Raw genomic sequence first — 14,709 nt, 5'->3', positions numbered from 1 at the left:
ACACCGAGACCAACGAGGCTCTGAGCACTGCTCACATTGACTGCACAGACAGCGGTGAGGTATTGGCCGTGCAAGGGGGCCCGTTGCACACTGGCTACCTCACTGGCAGACGTGTGGTTTTGTTTCCAAACCACCGCTGCGGGGTTCTGTTGCCTGGATTGAAAAGCTCCGGGCGCTGTCCCAAACTGAAGCCGCCCGGGTGTGACCTTGCCGGCCCAAGGGCATTCCCCGATGGTGTTTACCAATCGCAGCTTGTTGAGCCCAGGACCTTTCTGGCTATCGTTGTGTGAAAGATGATTTTGAAACATTTTATTTAAACTTGGTACTACCATCAAACCATCACCCGTTGGAAAAGATGGCTATTGTATAGAAGTAAAGCTTCATTTCCATACCTCCTCGTTTGTGATCCAACCTGGTGCATTCTGGGAAGTATTTTTAACGAGACCGTGTGAATGTTGTGTTTTTATTAAGTATTTTAGAGCGGGAGTTCCTTTATTTTGAGGCCTCCCACTGTTGTAGAAAAAGCAAAACAGCAAAAGAATAGGAAGTCTGTCCTTCGAGATCCGCTGTAAGCTGTCAACAGTGCAGCAGGTGCAGTGCACCGGGGCCCAGTGGTGTGAGGGGGATACTTCACACCGACATGTGCTTGGTTTTTTTTCAGTGACAAATCATGGGACGCGAGTCCAATTTACTTGCATGCATTTGGACACATGGCACCACGGCCACGCTACTGACTCAAATGTGACCTTGGTGCTATTAGAAGTGCTAAGCCAAATTCGTGTGTGAGTGGGGTGAGCGGTAAGTGGTACTCAATATCTGCTCCACTGTCCCACCCCCTACCTGGAAGGCATGAACCACAACGAAGTGTCACCCTGTCTTCAGGGACGTAAGAGTCCCTAGTACTTGAAATGAAAAAATAGAAGTGCAGGTACTCTGTACTCAGAGTACCTGCTTGTTTATGAGAAGTGCCGGTAATCTCCCTTTCAAAATTAAAAATGTGCCAGCACTCCGTACCGGCAGTACCGGCCTATTTAAAGCACTGTAGTCTAATACATAGAGACCTAATGTTACTTTGGTGTAGTATTTGGGTACCCTTAAGTTTCCACCTGCAGACAATAGGGGCTGGATTCACGAAGCCATTTCACCTCTGCAAGTGGCTTGATCTACACGTGCAAAATATGATTTTGCACCATAAAATCAATGTAGTCACATATAATATTGTATCACCGTGGTGCGATGCCATGTAGGAGTAACTCTTCTCGCATGCATGAGGAGTGGGCATGCCAGGGTGGGACTGCCCCGTAGAGTTCGTGCACCCCTTCAAACATGTGAGTTTGGGGCTATTGTCAACCTTTTTGTCAGTCCATCCTACCTTGAAAAAGGTTGGAGAATTACTCCTACCAGAGAAGTAAATCCTTTTCCACTGTGGGAAGGGGCGGTGAACTCCCCCGAAATTTGGGGGTGTAGGCGGGGGGGGGTTCTGTTTGGAGAAAATATTTTCCTCTTGGAGGAAAAAAATAGTACGTGCAAATGTAGTTCCAGTGCACATTCACGCAGGCTTAACCCTATGCGCAATTGCTGTGGCGTAATTTTATGTACAATCACGTTGGCGTAACTGCAGTAGTCACTACTTCCGGAAATCTGGTGGCCACAATGAATTACGGTTTCTGCGCCTCTGCAGGGAGGACCTCACTGGTGACGTCAGACCAGAGAATGGAACATTCGGACGGAACATGTATGACACCAGCCGTGCATGCATGTAGGCCCCAAAGAACGCGCTTTCTGTTACAACTTGCACCAGCGCCTTCGGGGTTCTCCATGAACCGGTTCGAGCCGCCCCAGCCTCCGTTTAATAAACATCCTGTGGCCGGAGGGCTGTCGTTTGAGGAATTTGACGGCTTTTGAAGTAAGTACCTGTCCAGACCGACGTGCAGCGCGTGCTTTAAGGGTTGCATCTGAGAGCACCTTTTTCTCTGACCTCTCTGGTTCAGTGCGTGCCCGATTTTTTTTTTTATCATCTGTGCCGATGGAGAAGGCAGGAGATTAAAAATGCAATTGTTATAGGAGCATCTGACATTTTACAATTGTAAATTTGAGTTCTTTTTGGGAAAATCTTCCAGAATGGGGCATTTTCAACCATTGCACGTTTTGATATAAGTTACAGGATTGGCCAATGCAGAGAACACTCACTTTGTCTGTGCATTTTACATACAAGGAGATTAAATGATTTGCCCAGAATCACACGATGTTGACTCTACCACCAACGCCAGGATTCTAACATGTCTCCATTTTCCAAAGGTGGCAGCTTGAGCCAGTAGCCACATCTGCTCACATATTGTAGGTATTTTCCCAGCTGGGAATGCATGTGAAATGGCTTCTCGGCGGTGCGTAGCGGGAGGTGTATCTCCACCGGCATACATTATTTCCCTCTGGAGTTAGAAATGTTACTTGCGCAAATGCACTATTCCCCGATACTCATGTCCGTTTCCACCTTGTGTATTCTGCTTGTGTGAATTTTGCCCAGTAGGAGTAAGTAGTCTTGGAAATCTGGGACTGTCCTAGATTTACTAGAGCAGGCCTAGTTATCTAAATAAATTGGATGTTGGGCAAAGATGGCACCCAAATTGGGGGGGGGGGAGGGGAGAGAATGAGGGACTTAAACATTAGCATCATATTTATGTGCGCAGAATTTCCCCTCTGGTGACGGAAATGTGTGACTAACAATTCTTGAAGTACTCCAGAGAGTGTTGAAAGTTGGAAATTTGCTCCAAATGTAGCAGAAATCCTTCAGAGTGTAAATTTCTGACATTCCACACAGGCTGTTGGTGAATGAGACGTAAGTGAGAGTCGATTTAAATGCTGGACTGAGAACATGTGTAATTAAATAATTATCTATGTGTTTGTTCACCTTGGACCACTGTAGTAATACTTTCATTTTCTTTTTCCAGAAGTGACCGTTGAAAATGTCTGTCAGCAATCACGAGAACCGGAAGTCGAGGTCCAGTTCGGGCTCGATGAACATCCAGCTCTTCCACAAGCCGGGCCACGCCGACAGCCTCCTGACGCACCTCAACCTGCTACGCAAGAGATGCCTCTTCACCGACGTGGTGCTCCTGGCGGGAAACCGCACCTTCCCATGTCACCGGGCCGTGCTGGCCGCCTGCAGCCGCTACTTCGATGCCATGTTCAGCGGGGGGCTGAAAGAAAGCCGCGACACAGAGGTCAACTTCCGTGACGCCTTGCACCCCGAGGTGCTGGAACTGCTTCTGGACTATGCGTATTCTGCCCGCGTTATCATCAACGAAGAGAACGCAGAGTCGCTTCTAGAGGCTGGGGACATGCTGCAGTTTCTTGACATCCGCGACGCCTCGGCGGACTTCCTTGAGAAGAACCTCCACCCCGCCAACTGCCTGAACATGATGCTGTTGTCCGACGCCTACTGCTGTGAAGGCCTCTTCGAGCTCTCCTGGAGGATGTGCCTGGCCAACTTTGCCTCTGTGTACCAAACAGAAGACTTCTTGAGGCTTCCAAAGGGCAAGCTCATGGAGCTGGTGAGAAGCGAAGAACTGGAGGTAGAAGACGAAGCGATTGTCTATGAAGCTGTGATTGGGTGGGTGAAGTTCGACCTCCCTCGACGCCATGACGACTTGCCTGACCTGCTACGCTGCGTGCGTCTCGCTCTCTTGCCTGAGTCGTACCTGAGAAACATTGTTGCAGGTGATGAGTTGGTGTACGGCCACAAGTTGGGAAAGGAGATCGTGGAGGACGCGGTGCGCTGCAAGATGAAGATCCTACAGAACGACGGTCTGGTGACTGGCTTTTGCGCCCAACCTCGCAAAATCAGCCAGGCTTTGCTGCTCCTCGGCGGCCAGACTTTCATGTGTGACAAAATCTACATGATTGATCAGAAAACCAGTGAGATCATGCCTAGGACTGACATCCCGAGCCCGCGCAAGGAGTGCAGCGCATGTGCAATCGGCTGCAAGGTGTATGTGACCGGCGGCAAGGGATCTGAGAACGGGGCCTCCAAAGACGTTTGGGTGTACGACACTCTTCACGATGAGTGGTCCAAAGCTGCCCCCATGATGGTGGCCCGATTTGGCCATGGTTGCACAGAACTTGACCATTGCTTGTATGTAGTTGGTGGCCACACAGCTGTGACGGGCTCTTTTCCCGCATCCCCGTCTGTGTCTCTGAAGCAGGTGGAACAGTATGACCCACATGCCGATAAGTGGACGCTCATGGCGCCTCTCAAGGAGGGGGTCAGTAATGCTGCGGTGGTTGGAGCTAAAATGAAACTCTTTGTGTTTGGTGGCACCAGTACCAACCGCGATAAGCTGCCCAAAGTCCAATGCTTTGATCCGTGCCTGAACCGGTGGACTGTGCCAACAAACTGCCCACAGCCCTGGCGCTACACAGCTGCCGCAGGTCTGGGCAGCCATGTAGTGGTCATTGGTGGCGACACAGAGTTCTCGGCCAGCTCTGCATACCGTTTCAACAGCGAGACCTACCAGTGGTCAAAATTTGGGGACGTCACCTCCAAACGCATCAGTTGCCGGGCTGTGGCTTCGGGCAACAAACTGTACGTGGTTGGGGGGTACTGTGGCGCCCAGCGCTGCAAAACTCTGGACTGCTACGACCCTTCGTCGGACACATGGAGCAGCGTCACTACAGTTCCTTATTCCCTTATCCCGACAGCCTTCGTCAGCACGTGGAAGTATTTGGCGACCTAGCACGCTCTTCCCTCACCAGGTAACTATATGTATTTTTGGGTAAAAGTGACTATATAAATTTGTATTTAGTAAGTGTATATTTTCATTGGCCTTTACATCAACATGGCGCACAGCCCTTCTTGACACTACATTACTTATCAAGCATTCTAAAGTTATAATTATGCTGAAATCATAGGTAAATACAAATAACGAAGATTCCAAAATGAAAGCCAAGACTGACTTTTCGTGCCAGTCACTGAACCGAGACGTGGTTCATTTGTAGACTGCATTGTGACATTTCCTCGCCCCCATCCTATCTTTGTTTAGATTAATTGTCCACGTCACCTCTAGAGCCCCTGGATTTGCTGCTAAAGGTAGGGGTGGATGAAATTAAATCTTCACCTGTAAATGTGAGAAACTTCTCTCTTTGGTAAAGTTTTCCAGCTATGCCTGCGGTGAAGCCTAGCATGACCTAACCCATGTTTGATGCTGCTAAATGTCCCACCCACGAAGGGCGGGACTTCCTGCTGCTGCTAAGCTGTAATTTTACCACTGCCACTCTTAGACCTGAGTGACAGTGGTAAAACACAATAGCAGTGGTGCACGTTCCATTCTACTCTGTCGAGAGTTTATTACTACTGCACCAAATGGATTGGACTGTAAGGGTAAGGGCGCAAGGGCAAATTTTATTCGGCATGGGTAAGTAAATTATGTGGCACGAAAAGGCAAACTGCGCAGCACATTAGGCAGTCAAAAGCAAATTATGTGGCATTATTAGCTATATGTTTTTGAAATTTGAACACACAGCGTTACCAAAGGGTAGCCAGTGTAGTAGGAATACTCGAAAATGTTAAGACGGAAAACTATCTATTATTGGGAAATGTTTTCAAAATGTTTGTCGCTGAGACTTAAAAATGTTGTATTTAATGCACCACACAGCAGATATGGCATTAGTTTGACATGTAGTCTCCATCAGCTGAAAATCAGGTTTTCGTGTCAAGACTTTGTGTAATAAAAGGTTTACCCCACTTATTACATTTATCCAAGTTATGTCTAACACCTTCAGTTAAGGGTTATCCTCTGTATGGACTGTAAAGCCTGTTAAATCCCCCCTTGCCATTGAATCATAAACTGACGACACAGTAATGTGCATTTCATTTATTGTATGCACTCCTCACTAGGAGTTCCTTCACCCTCTTTAAATTACATTTATGTCTTAAGATCTTTGTTTTTTGATAAGGACAAAAAATCTTCTCCCAGGGTTTCAACTGGGGATGTTTACACCATTCTGGCAAAATTGCCCCTTTGTTTAAATGCCTGAATATGGCACTCGCGCTACGCTGAAAGATGACCAGGGAAGTCTTTCCAAAGCATCAGGGGGAGAGTGGCCCCCGCGTGCAAAGATTTTTTGCAACTTTTGGTCTGTTCGAGCAAGAATCATTTTTTGTTTACAATCTGGAGATCACACAGCGCATGGCAGACTGCGCTGCGAGCGCGGCAAATTAATATTTAAGCAGAAATGGCAGCGGCTGCCACAACATCAAAGTGAAGAACGTGTATGTGTTGTAGGCAGACTTCCTGCAGACACTACAACCGGTTAGAGGGTCTGCAGGCCACATGTGTTGCCCCCCCCCTCCCAGCACCTGTTCTGCTGGTGAAGGAGCTCTCTCTGGCCAGCACTCCGAGGGGCTTTGCTGTTTTCTCCCAGCTGCTACACAATGTGTCCAAGGTGGTGAAAGTGGGGGTCCCCACACTCATCGCCCCATAGGGCCAGACCGCCTACACCATTTGCATGCACGCTTACGTCCATGCATCTGTGCCCCATGTGTTGGTCGCCAGTTTCAATAATCTCTTTGACCGGTGATTTTCTTGAATATTGCAGGACAGCATTTAAATACCTTAAAACTTCTACAGTCTGTTCTAACCCTCTGTTTCTCGGGAGACGGCCATGCAGAGGAGAGAAAAGTAACTCAAACAGCGGCAAACATTGACTCCACCCCAGACCAGGATCAAGCCCTCTTTTGTGTCATACTTACTAGTCCTGGTGAGCCTGTTTTTAGGACTTGACCCTTTGGCAGATAAGTGAGTTGAGGTCCAAAGAGCTGAAGATCACACACTCCGATGAGGGATAGCCGGAGTAAAACTGTCTCCTTCTCTTAGAACTGAATACATGAGATCTTATTCACAACTTTACTTACACACTTAAGTTGAATGTAGGTGGTCAACAAAAGTCATTGAAGATATAAAATCAGGCATGTTGTTCACAGGACCTGGCTAGCGTCTTTGAAAAGCGTGCCCGTGAATGCCTAATTTCAGCCAATATGTGGAATTGTGCTTCACAAGGTTAGGGTTTGAGGTGAGATTTCTGCCAGTTTTGGTTGGTCAGACTCGACCCATAAGGTAAACACCCCAAACTAGTACATTTGAAAATACATAGTTTTTGCAGGTATTTTCCTAAGCTAGAACCCCCAAATACTATTTAAAGGGAGTGTAAATTAAGAGTTTCTACACTAGGGGGAGGTGAAATCCCCTATCGAGGGGAAAAAACGTAGAAAATTTAACTAAGTAAATTTGTATTACATTTACAAATGTGGAATTTTTCCGTGATGGAAATTCTGTATTGATAAATGTAAATCTGCAACTGTCATGGATCGTCTTGAGTACTCCAGGGAACCTTATAATGTAAAGCGGAAAATGTGCTCACAATATGACCGTCATCTTTGAGCGTCGATTTCTTACCTTCGGTTCCCTTCGCCTCCAGAGCACCTTTATTCCACGTTCTAGTAAATACAATAAAATTCATAAAACTGGATAATTGTCCTCGAAACATAGGAGTAATATTCGACAGTAGATGTCTTGCCTTCCAGAAGTCTCTTGTAACATGGGGGTAATGTTGGAGTAGATTTCTTCCCTTCGGTGCTCACCCTGTATAAACCGGCTTCACCACAGGGGTAACTTTCATCCGCCACCGTACTTTTCACAGATCAATAAAAGGGGGTCAATTGTTGACTCGTTCCTTCATCCGGTTGTGAGAAAACAAATATCACTTTTTATTATTTTTTTTCATCACACCAGGATATATTCATTGTTCAATGCAGAAACAAAACAGCTGAATGGGGTTGGTGGCTCGGCAGGTTAAAAGCTGGTGGTGGTTTATCGGAATCTGCTTTCCCTGGGGGCAGCGGGAGCCGGGTTTATCGTCCTGTTTGCACGGAGCTCCCCTTGAAAACCAAAAGTGTCTGCTTTAAAGACGGCTCCTCGGGTCCCCTTTCCATGGGAAAGCCTCGCTCCCGTCCAAGATGTCAGCTGGGGTGGCGGGGTCAGGGGTCACGGAGCGCTGCTTTGGTTTAAAGACCCGAGCAGCTGGCGGAAACAGTGTGAGGTCTGAGGGAGGGAGCTTCTATTTACGGAATGGGAGGAGCCCCATGGTTTGTAATTGTAATGTGGTTTGTGGGGTTCATTTGGAATATTCCAGGAGTCGAGGTGACTGGTTTTCGTTCCGCCTTGTTTCAGTGGTGGTCGGCGCATGCCGCCTCCACCAACGCGTGCTGCACGTGTGCTCTTGGGCAGGTCAGTGCCCACGAGGCATGACGCTCTAGTGCCTAAGTAGGGCCTACAGATAGCTGCTGCACTCCACGGCGGTGCCTCCAGGCGCTATCCAGACTCAGTTTGTGAGCGGCGCTTTATTATCGTGGGTTAAATTATTTTATGGGATATCCTGAAAATCTGGCATTTCCCCGGTCTCCCGCCGGGGGACACCACCTGCTGTGCTACCCCAATGCCTCAAGTCCCGATTGGTCTTGAATGATGAATAGAACCTACGTGTTGACCCCTGGTTATGTGGCACTTTCTCATTGTGCAAGCAGAGTTCACCAGGACTGCAACTCCCAGAATGCATTAAGTAGTTAAAGGAAGGCAAAGCACCGGAGCACAGCGTTCTTAGTGACTTGGAGACATCTGGTAATCTTACTTAAAATGTGTGTTGGGTGGGCATGCCATTGTTGGGTGGGCATGTCATTGTTGGGTGGCGATTCCAGTGCTGGAAGGGAATGCCAGATGCCAGTGTGGGGTAGGAATGGTAGATGCCCGTGTTGGGTGCGGATGCCCGTGTTGGGTGCGGATGCCCGTAGTGGGTGGGGATGCCAGTGTTGGGTGCGGATGCCAGTGTTGGGTGGGAATGTCCGATTCCAGTATTGGGTGCGAATGCCTGTGTTGGGCGCAGATGCTCGTGTTGGGTGAGGATGCCCGATGCCAGTGTTGGGTGGAGCTGCCCCCGCTGGGTGGGAGTGCCTGCGTTGGGTGGGAGTGCCTCCGTTGGGTGGGTATGATTTTCAGTCCGATAGCTCTGCCTAGACTGCCTTCAGTGGGGGCAAGTGGGGGTGTACGGGGGTGAAAGGTAACTCTCCTCCCAGCCTGTATGAGGGTCCAGACAGCCTTCTGCCGCACACCTGGGGCAGGAGTTTCTTCTCATGGACCTCATAGCGCTCTTTGGAGCACAGGCCGCCCCTCCTGGAACATTCACACCAGCCAAGCTGTGGGCACCGTCCCTTCGCCACAACATTCATTTGAGGGTTTCTCTTGCATTTTGCTTTGTGAGAATGAGCCGTTGATCATGGCATGCCCATTAAACATTAACGAATCCACGGCGGTCGCCAGATCGCCCCTCGTTGGTAGGGCGCCATAGTTCAAGACGTATTATTCATTTATACTTTTCAAATCATTTTTGCAAATTGTTTCAGGGGAAGCAAACAAAATAACATCTCCCAGAATGCAGCATATTACTACTAAAGTCCACTGTGCTCCAGGCATCAAATCTGATCAGGAAGTGATACTTCAAAGAGCAGAAACCCCATTGGCTAAAAACATGGTGTGGGCGGAGCATCCTGTTCCACTTTAAGCAGCCCTAGAACATGCACGTGGCACTGACACAATTAGGGAAAGAGGGTCACATTTTGATATTCGTTTATTTTAATTAAAGCTGTTACCAGCTTTGTTTCCTCAAAGGTTGAGGGTTGCAAGGATGCCTATGAGGGAATGCATTAAAATCTGATAACTTCTTTCGGGCAGCGATGTCGAAGGTACCTTAAATTAATCCATTAGCGAAAGCTTCTAGACTTAAAGAGGCTGATGGAAAATAAACATCAAAAACAACTCTTGCCTCAAAACTAAAACATAGAGAAGTAAATGCCTTCTAGCACCCTCTACAAGTTCCCCCCCAAAATACATACATTGAAAGTACAGCTTAACAAAAACACAGATTCCAAAATATTGGCTTTCAGTGTCTTGACTCTACATAAATATCTTCCTACAGAACTTTGGACCTGTTTTTAATTCCTATATGTGGCCAGGTTTTCTTCCGCATAAATTATACTTGGGTTAATGTACCGTCTAGCTTCAGACCTGGCATGTCTAGGAGCAAGGGTCTGATCATGGATTTACATGCCACTCTTACAAAATGTTGTAGGACTATTGTTGTGTAAAGTATTGGGTTTTGTAGACTATGTTTTGGAGTCTGTTTGTGAAAGATGTTTTTGCATTCTGTTCTCACATACCATCCCTCTCCCCGCCCCCGCTTTCCTCCTAACATGATACTACAGGATTAAGGGATTTTGTAAATCCATGTCTTCCTCAAGTTAAATGTTTAGGTCTTTAGAGTTCTTGAATATAGATTTTCTCCTCATTTTAAGTACTTTAAGGGTCTTGTATATAAATGTTCTCCTCCCCCGGCACCACCTCCCATTTACAGTTCAGCCTGCACTGGGTGACCGTGCACGATTCTCAGTTTTGCACCGCCCCGTCAGCCTCCTTCAGATTCGCGTATGCAAATCTTGCCTTGAATCCTTGGATCCATGGAGTCTAATTGCGCGTGTAACTGGCTCAGTTTATTGTGATGCTAATTTCTGTTTCTGAGCAGCTGTACTCTTGCACTCTGGTCCACCTCGGTGGACCGTTCCAATTAAAAGGCGGAATGGGGGGGTGAGGAGGGACATTACATTGATATCTTGCTTGGTCCTTGAATCTAAATTTGTTGTAAATATTTTTCAGGTTGGTTCTCTTGAACTCCTGGCTGAACAGAAGCTGCCTTTGCATCCACTGAGAGGGTTGACAAAGACTTGGAACAAACAATACGCAGGAGGCGGAGAAAGGCATTGTACGCGTGCTGGACCGCGGGCCTTCCCATGGCGAAGAGTTCCAGACGTTTCCATGGCGGATGCATCCAAGTTCTGCTACCAGAGGGGGTGGAGGCGAGACTGAGCTGTGAAGAAAACAAGATGGAAATGCATTCCAGCAGCCCCCACAAGCTGTGAAATCAAATATACTTTTTATTTTTTCTTAAACTTAGATATTTACTGCAAGGGTCTTAAAAACTGAACTTCCGAAGTGACCCCCTAACATCTGAGGGTCTTTAATCGTCTTGTAACTGCTTTTTTCAAGTAGTCCGATACTCAGCTAAGAGGAGCGACAACAAAAGACACTAGGATTTGCTCGCCCATTTTTATTTCTTGAATGTATTTGTTTTTTGGTTCTCTTCATGATCAAAATCATGGTGCCGTGCTGGGGGAGACAAAAACTGATATTCGATTTCTTTTATTTATTTACTTTTATTTTTTTTTACAGAAGGTTGCTGTTTTTCTAGGAAGAGTTGTCACAATGTAGACAAGTAAAAAGTGGCCAAAAGTTACATAAATACAGTGTTACTTGGTAAGACCGAATCGAAGGTAAATTACATGTAGCCTTTCATTCGTTGTTATTAGACCGGGTCCTGTTGGGGGAGGTGGCCGCGGCTTAATATGTGGAACTTGGATCGGTTGCACAGGGATAAATAGGTTTTGTTGTTTCCAGTCAGGTGAATAACTATTTCTTGAGGGAATCTGGCCAGATCTGTGCCTCTCTAATGCCGGCATGAGCTGGGCAGATATAGCTGACCCCTTCCCATCTCTACTGGCCTCTTGTAACATGTCTAAAAGTGCCCAGATTTCTCAACAATTTTGTCTGTCCAGTCGTTCTTGAAATATGTTCCTGCCTTCACGTTTGTTGGGGAAACACATTTCTCTTTTTTACCTTCTACCCTTCTTTCGCTGCTGCCTTCACAGGGCTCACCTTGTATTTTCTGTTCGGTAATGCAAGGCTGGCAGAAACATATAGTAATATAGTTGTGAATGTGTGTAGATTTGTATTTATTTATTTTATATTTTTTCCATGGGCATTTCCTTCAGACTTTCTTCTTTATTTAAGTATTTTGTTCCCCGTCTACGTAGGCCAGGCATTGCTTTAGAAAGGTGCTTTTCAACTGATGTCACTAGATCTGCCTTTCATCAGTTCTCCCAAGCGCCTAGAGGTTCCTTTGTTTTCACTGAGCACCAGGGAGCAATCTTTATTCCGTTAATACCATCAGTCTTAAGAAGGGTTCCCCAAACCATGCAGGAAATATTTCTCTTTGAAAAGCCGCCATCTTGTGATGGCAGGAAATCTCCCAGCATCCCTTGCTCCCTACTTTGCCCAGTGCTGTAGGAGTCTTTGGTCTGAACGGTGATGTCTTGAATTACAGAGAACAGGTTATTTAGCATTTGTTCCACTTTCTAATTCTTTGCTTTCTCGAAGATAGTCACTGATATATTTGACTCCTAAAATCAATTTTTGGGAAAAATCTTTTATTTGCATAAATCCTTTATCCACGCTAACCCTTTGTTCCCATCAGCACCGGGGCATTAAAGAACTCGGTGGAACTTATAGGCAGGGTTCCTCATTTAAACAAAAAATATGTTTGCCCCTTTTACCACACAAGTTTTAATTGCTAAAAAGCAAAAGTAATCACCACACAGTAATATTCTCAAAGTACGCATAAATCCGCATTGCTAAAATCTGTTTTTTTTAGGACGTGGGACTTATGGTAAAGAATGCAAATATTTTATAGATGAATGCTGTGCAGGGCAGTTGTGAAAGTGGACAAAGTATTGCTTTCGCCAGTTCGTATTTCGGACTCCAGGCGCTATATTACCTAAAATGGTGAAGAGCAGCAGCACTAGAACTAAAGGGGCGGGGGTGCTGCAGCTGCCCCATAAAACATTGGAGAGTTTAGTTGGAGAATATACAGTAAAGATGCGCTTTGAATGTTTTTCTTCTGGCAGTATGTGTTGTGATTTCAAAGAATAAGGTGATGTCATTGGCCAGCACCCACACTCTTTAAATGGTTGGAACTGCACTGATGTACACTGGGTCTATTACATAAGAATTGTGCTGTCCCGGCGCAGCACTGGACGTCAGGCCGGCTCTTTAAATCTGCCGGCAGGGCCGGACGGGCCATTTATCCCTTCAGGCATTCCCCTGGAGGCTGGAGCCTTTGGAGGCCCCGGGCCACTCTCTGGCTCCTGGGTGTTATTTCATCCGACATAGTGTGAGTGCAAGCAGAGAGAGGTGGGAGAGAAAGAGAGCAGGAGAGGGCACAAGGATGAAGAGAGACCAAAGAGGAAAGAGAGCGGTGAGAGAAGCAAAAAGACACAAAACAGATTGATGGAAAAAGAGCGGTGCGGAATTGAGCGGGCCGATTTAAACATTTTGGCCAGGACTGCTTCTGGTTTCCAGACCGGCTGTAACGGTTGGTCCACTTTTTAGTTCTGAAGGACCACCTTCCTTTGGAAGACGGGACAGGATTGTCCTACAAGCAGGTCTAGTTTTTATACCACACCTGCCTGCTAGGTAATGGTGGGGGGCACACTGATTGAGTGGCACTTAACATGTGATGCACAAACTCTGCAACTCCCGACGGGCTTCTTGCCAATGTGCCAAAGCCGTATTACTCCTGTGTGTGCCAAGGCAAAGGTGTTTTTTTTTTTGCATTTGTGTGAGACCACCCTCTATCGAGCACTAAGGCATAATGGGTGGTGCACAAACCATATCACAAAAGAGGCATTCCCAGTATCTTTAGCCCCTTCTGTTATACAGAAGTGCCCTCGGTGTGCAAAACATATCAATTGCAAACACCAGTTGCCCCTTACGGGGCACTTTCTGCGCTACATCTCCAGATGTTTTTTACCAGTGGGATTCTAAAACAAAGTAAAAACTCAGTTTGTTAATATAGGTTTTATTACTGATTCAATCTCCTTTCGTACCCAGCAGCCCTTTACCCATTCTCACTCCACCCAAACAGCGTTCTAATATGAACAACAGGCTTTGTCTAGGCTTCTGCATTCTATGGAGAGTTGAAAATATTGGTGCCAGTTTTGCAAGTGGTTCTGGTGCTTTGGCGCGTGGCACGCGAGTTCATAAGACCATGGTCTGGATTCTTTGGATAATGTTTTTTGTTCAGGGTGATTGAGACGGATCTCGGCGGCGTGGGTGAGCCAGACATCTGTGCCTCGGTGCAGACCAAAGTTATTTTGAAACTTTTCACTCAGAAACCTTTCAATGACAAAACCACAAGGAATGTGCGACTCCCCTCCGGCACCTCATAGGCGAGTTCCTTTCTAGACTCCAGCCTTTCCCCTGGGACCGGTTTCTCAAAGGTGTTTCTAGGTTATGTGCCTGAGGCAAACCTCTTAATTAAAAACCAAATGAGACCGACTTTCAATGTACAATACCTAGGGCTTGCGTGGTTGTTGCCGAATTGTTGGGTCTGGGTAATGTTGCCAATTTTAAACATGCTGTCCCAACTTTGATACTTTTTGCTAAAACAACGTGTCTTTAATCTCTCGTCTGTTTGTAAAGTTTCATTTGTTTGTGTGTTATACTGTACAGTTTGTTTAATATTTCAGCCAGGAGCTGGTTTGATACGTTTAATAAAAACTTTTTCAACACACATTGGTCTTTGTTATACTTGCTGTCTTTGGTGGGGTGGAGGGGGAGGGGGCGGGATAAGGGCGGCGGAGAGAGGAGGAGAGTAAAGAGAGAGTGAGCCTTTGTTAATAGGGTAATAACGTCTTTTAATAAAACTACTTTCTACCCAATGTTTTAAAAAGAAAGATACTTACAAATTAATTGAAAATTGTTTCAAGGGACA

General features: G+C 46.5%; 1 protein-coding gene across 8 annotated transcripts in view; it reads left to right on the top strand.

Moving 5' to 3' along the window:
• Positions 1-14,508, top strand: part of LOC146772321 (ectoderm-neural cortex protein 1-like) — a 172,064-nt gene extending 157,556 nt beyond the window's left edge. For all 8 annotated transcript variants that reach the window (XM_085639139.1, XM_085639142.1, XM_085639138.1 and 5 more), the window contains 2 exons: positions 2,949-4,752; positions 10,758-14,508. In XM_085639139.1, coding sequence (XP_085495265.1) covers positions 2,964-4,733 — 1,770 coding nt within the window. In that variant the 5' untranslated portion in view covers positions 2,949-2,963 and the 3' untranslated portion in view covers positions 4,734-4,752; positions 10,758-14,508. The remainder of the gene's footprint in view (positions 1-2,948; positions 4,753-10,757) is intronic.
• Positions 14,509-14,709: the final 201 nt, after the last annotated feature.

This window comes from Triturus cristatus, chromosome 12, assembly GCF_964204655.1.
Source record: "Triturus cristatus chromosome 12, aTriCri1.1, whole genome shotgun sequence".
Taxonomy (NCBI): Eukaryota; Metazoa; Chordata; class Amphibia; order Caudata; family Salamandridae; genus Triturus; species Triturus cristatus.
The sequence above is the reverse complement of the archived record's forward strand: the minus strand, read 5'-3'. Positions and strand labels throughout refer to the sequence as shown.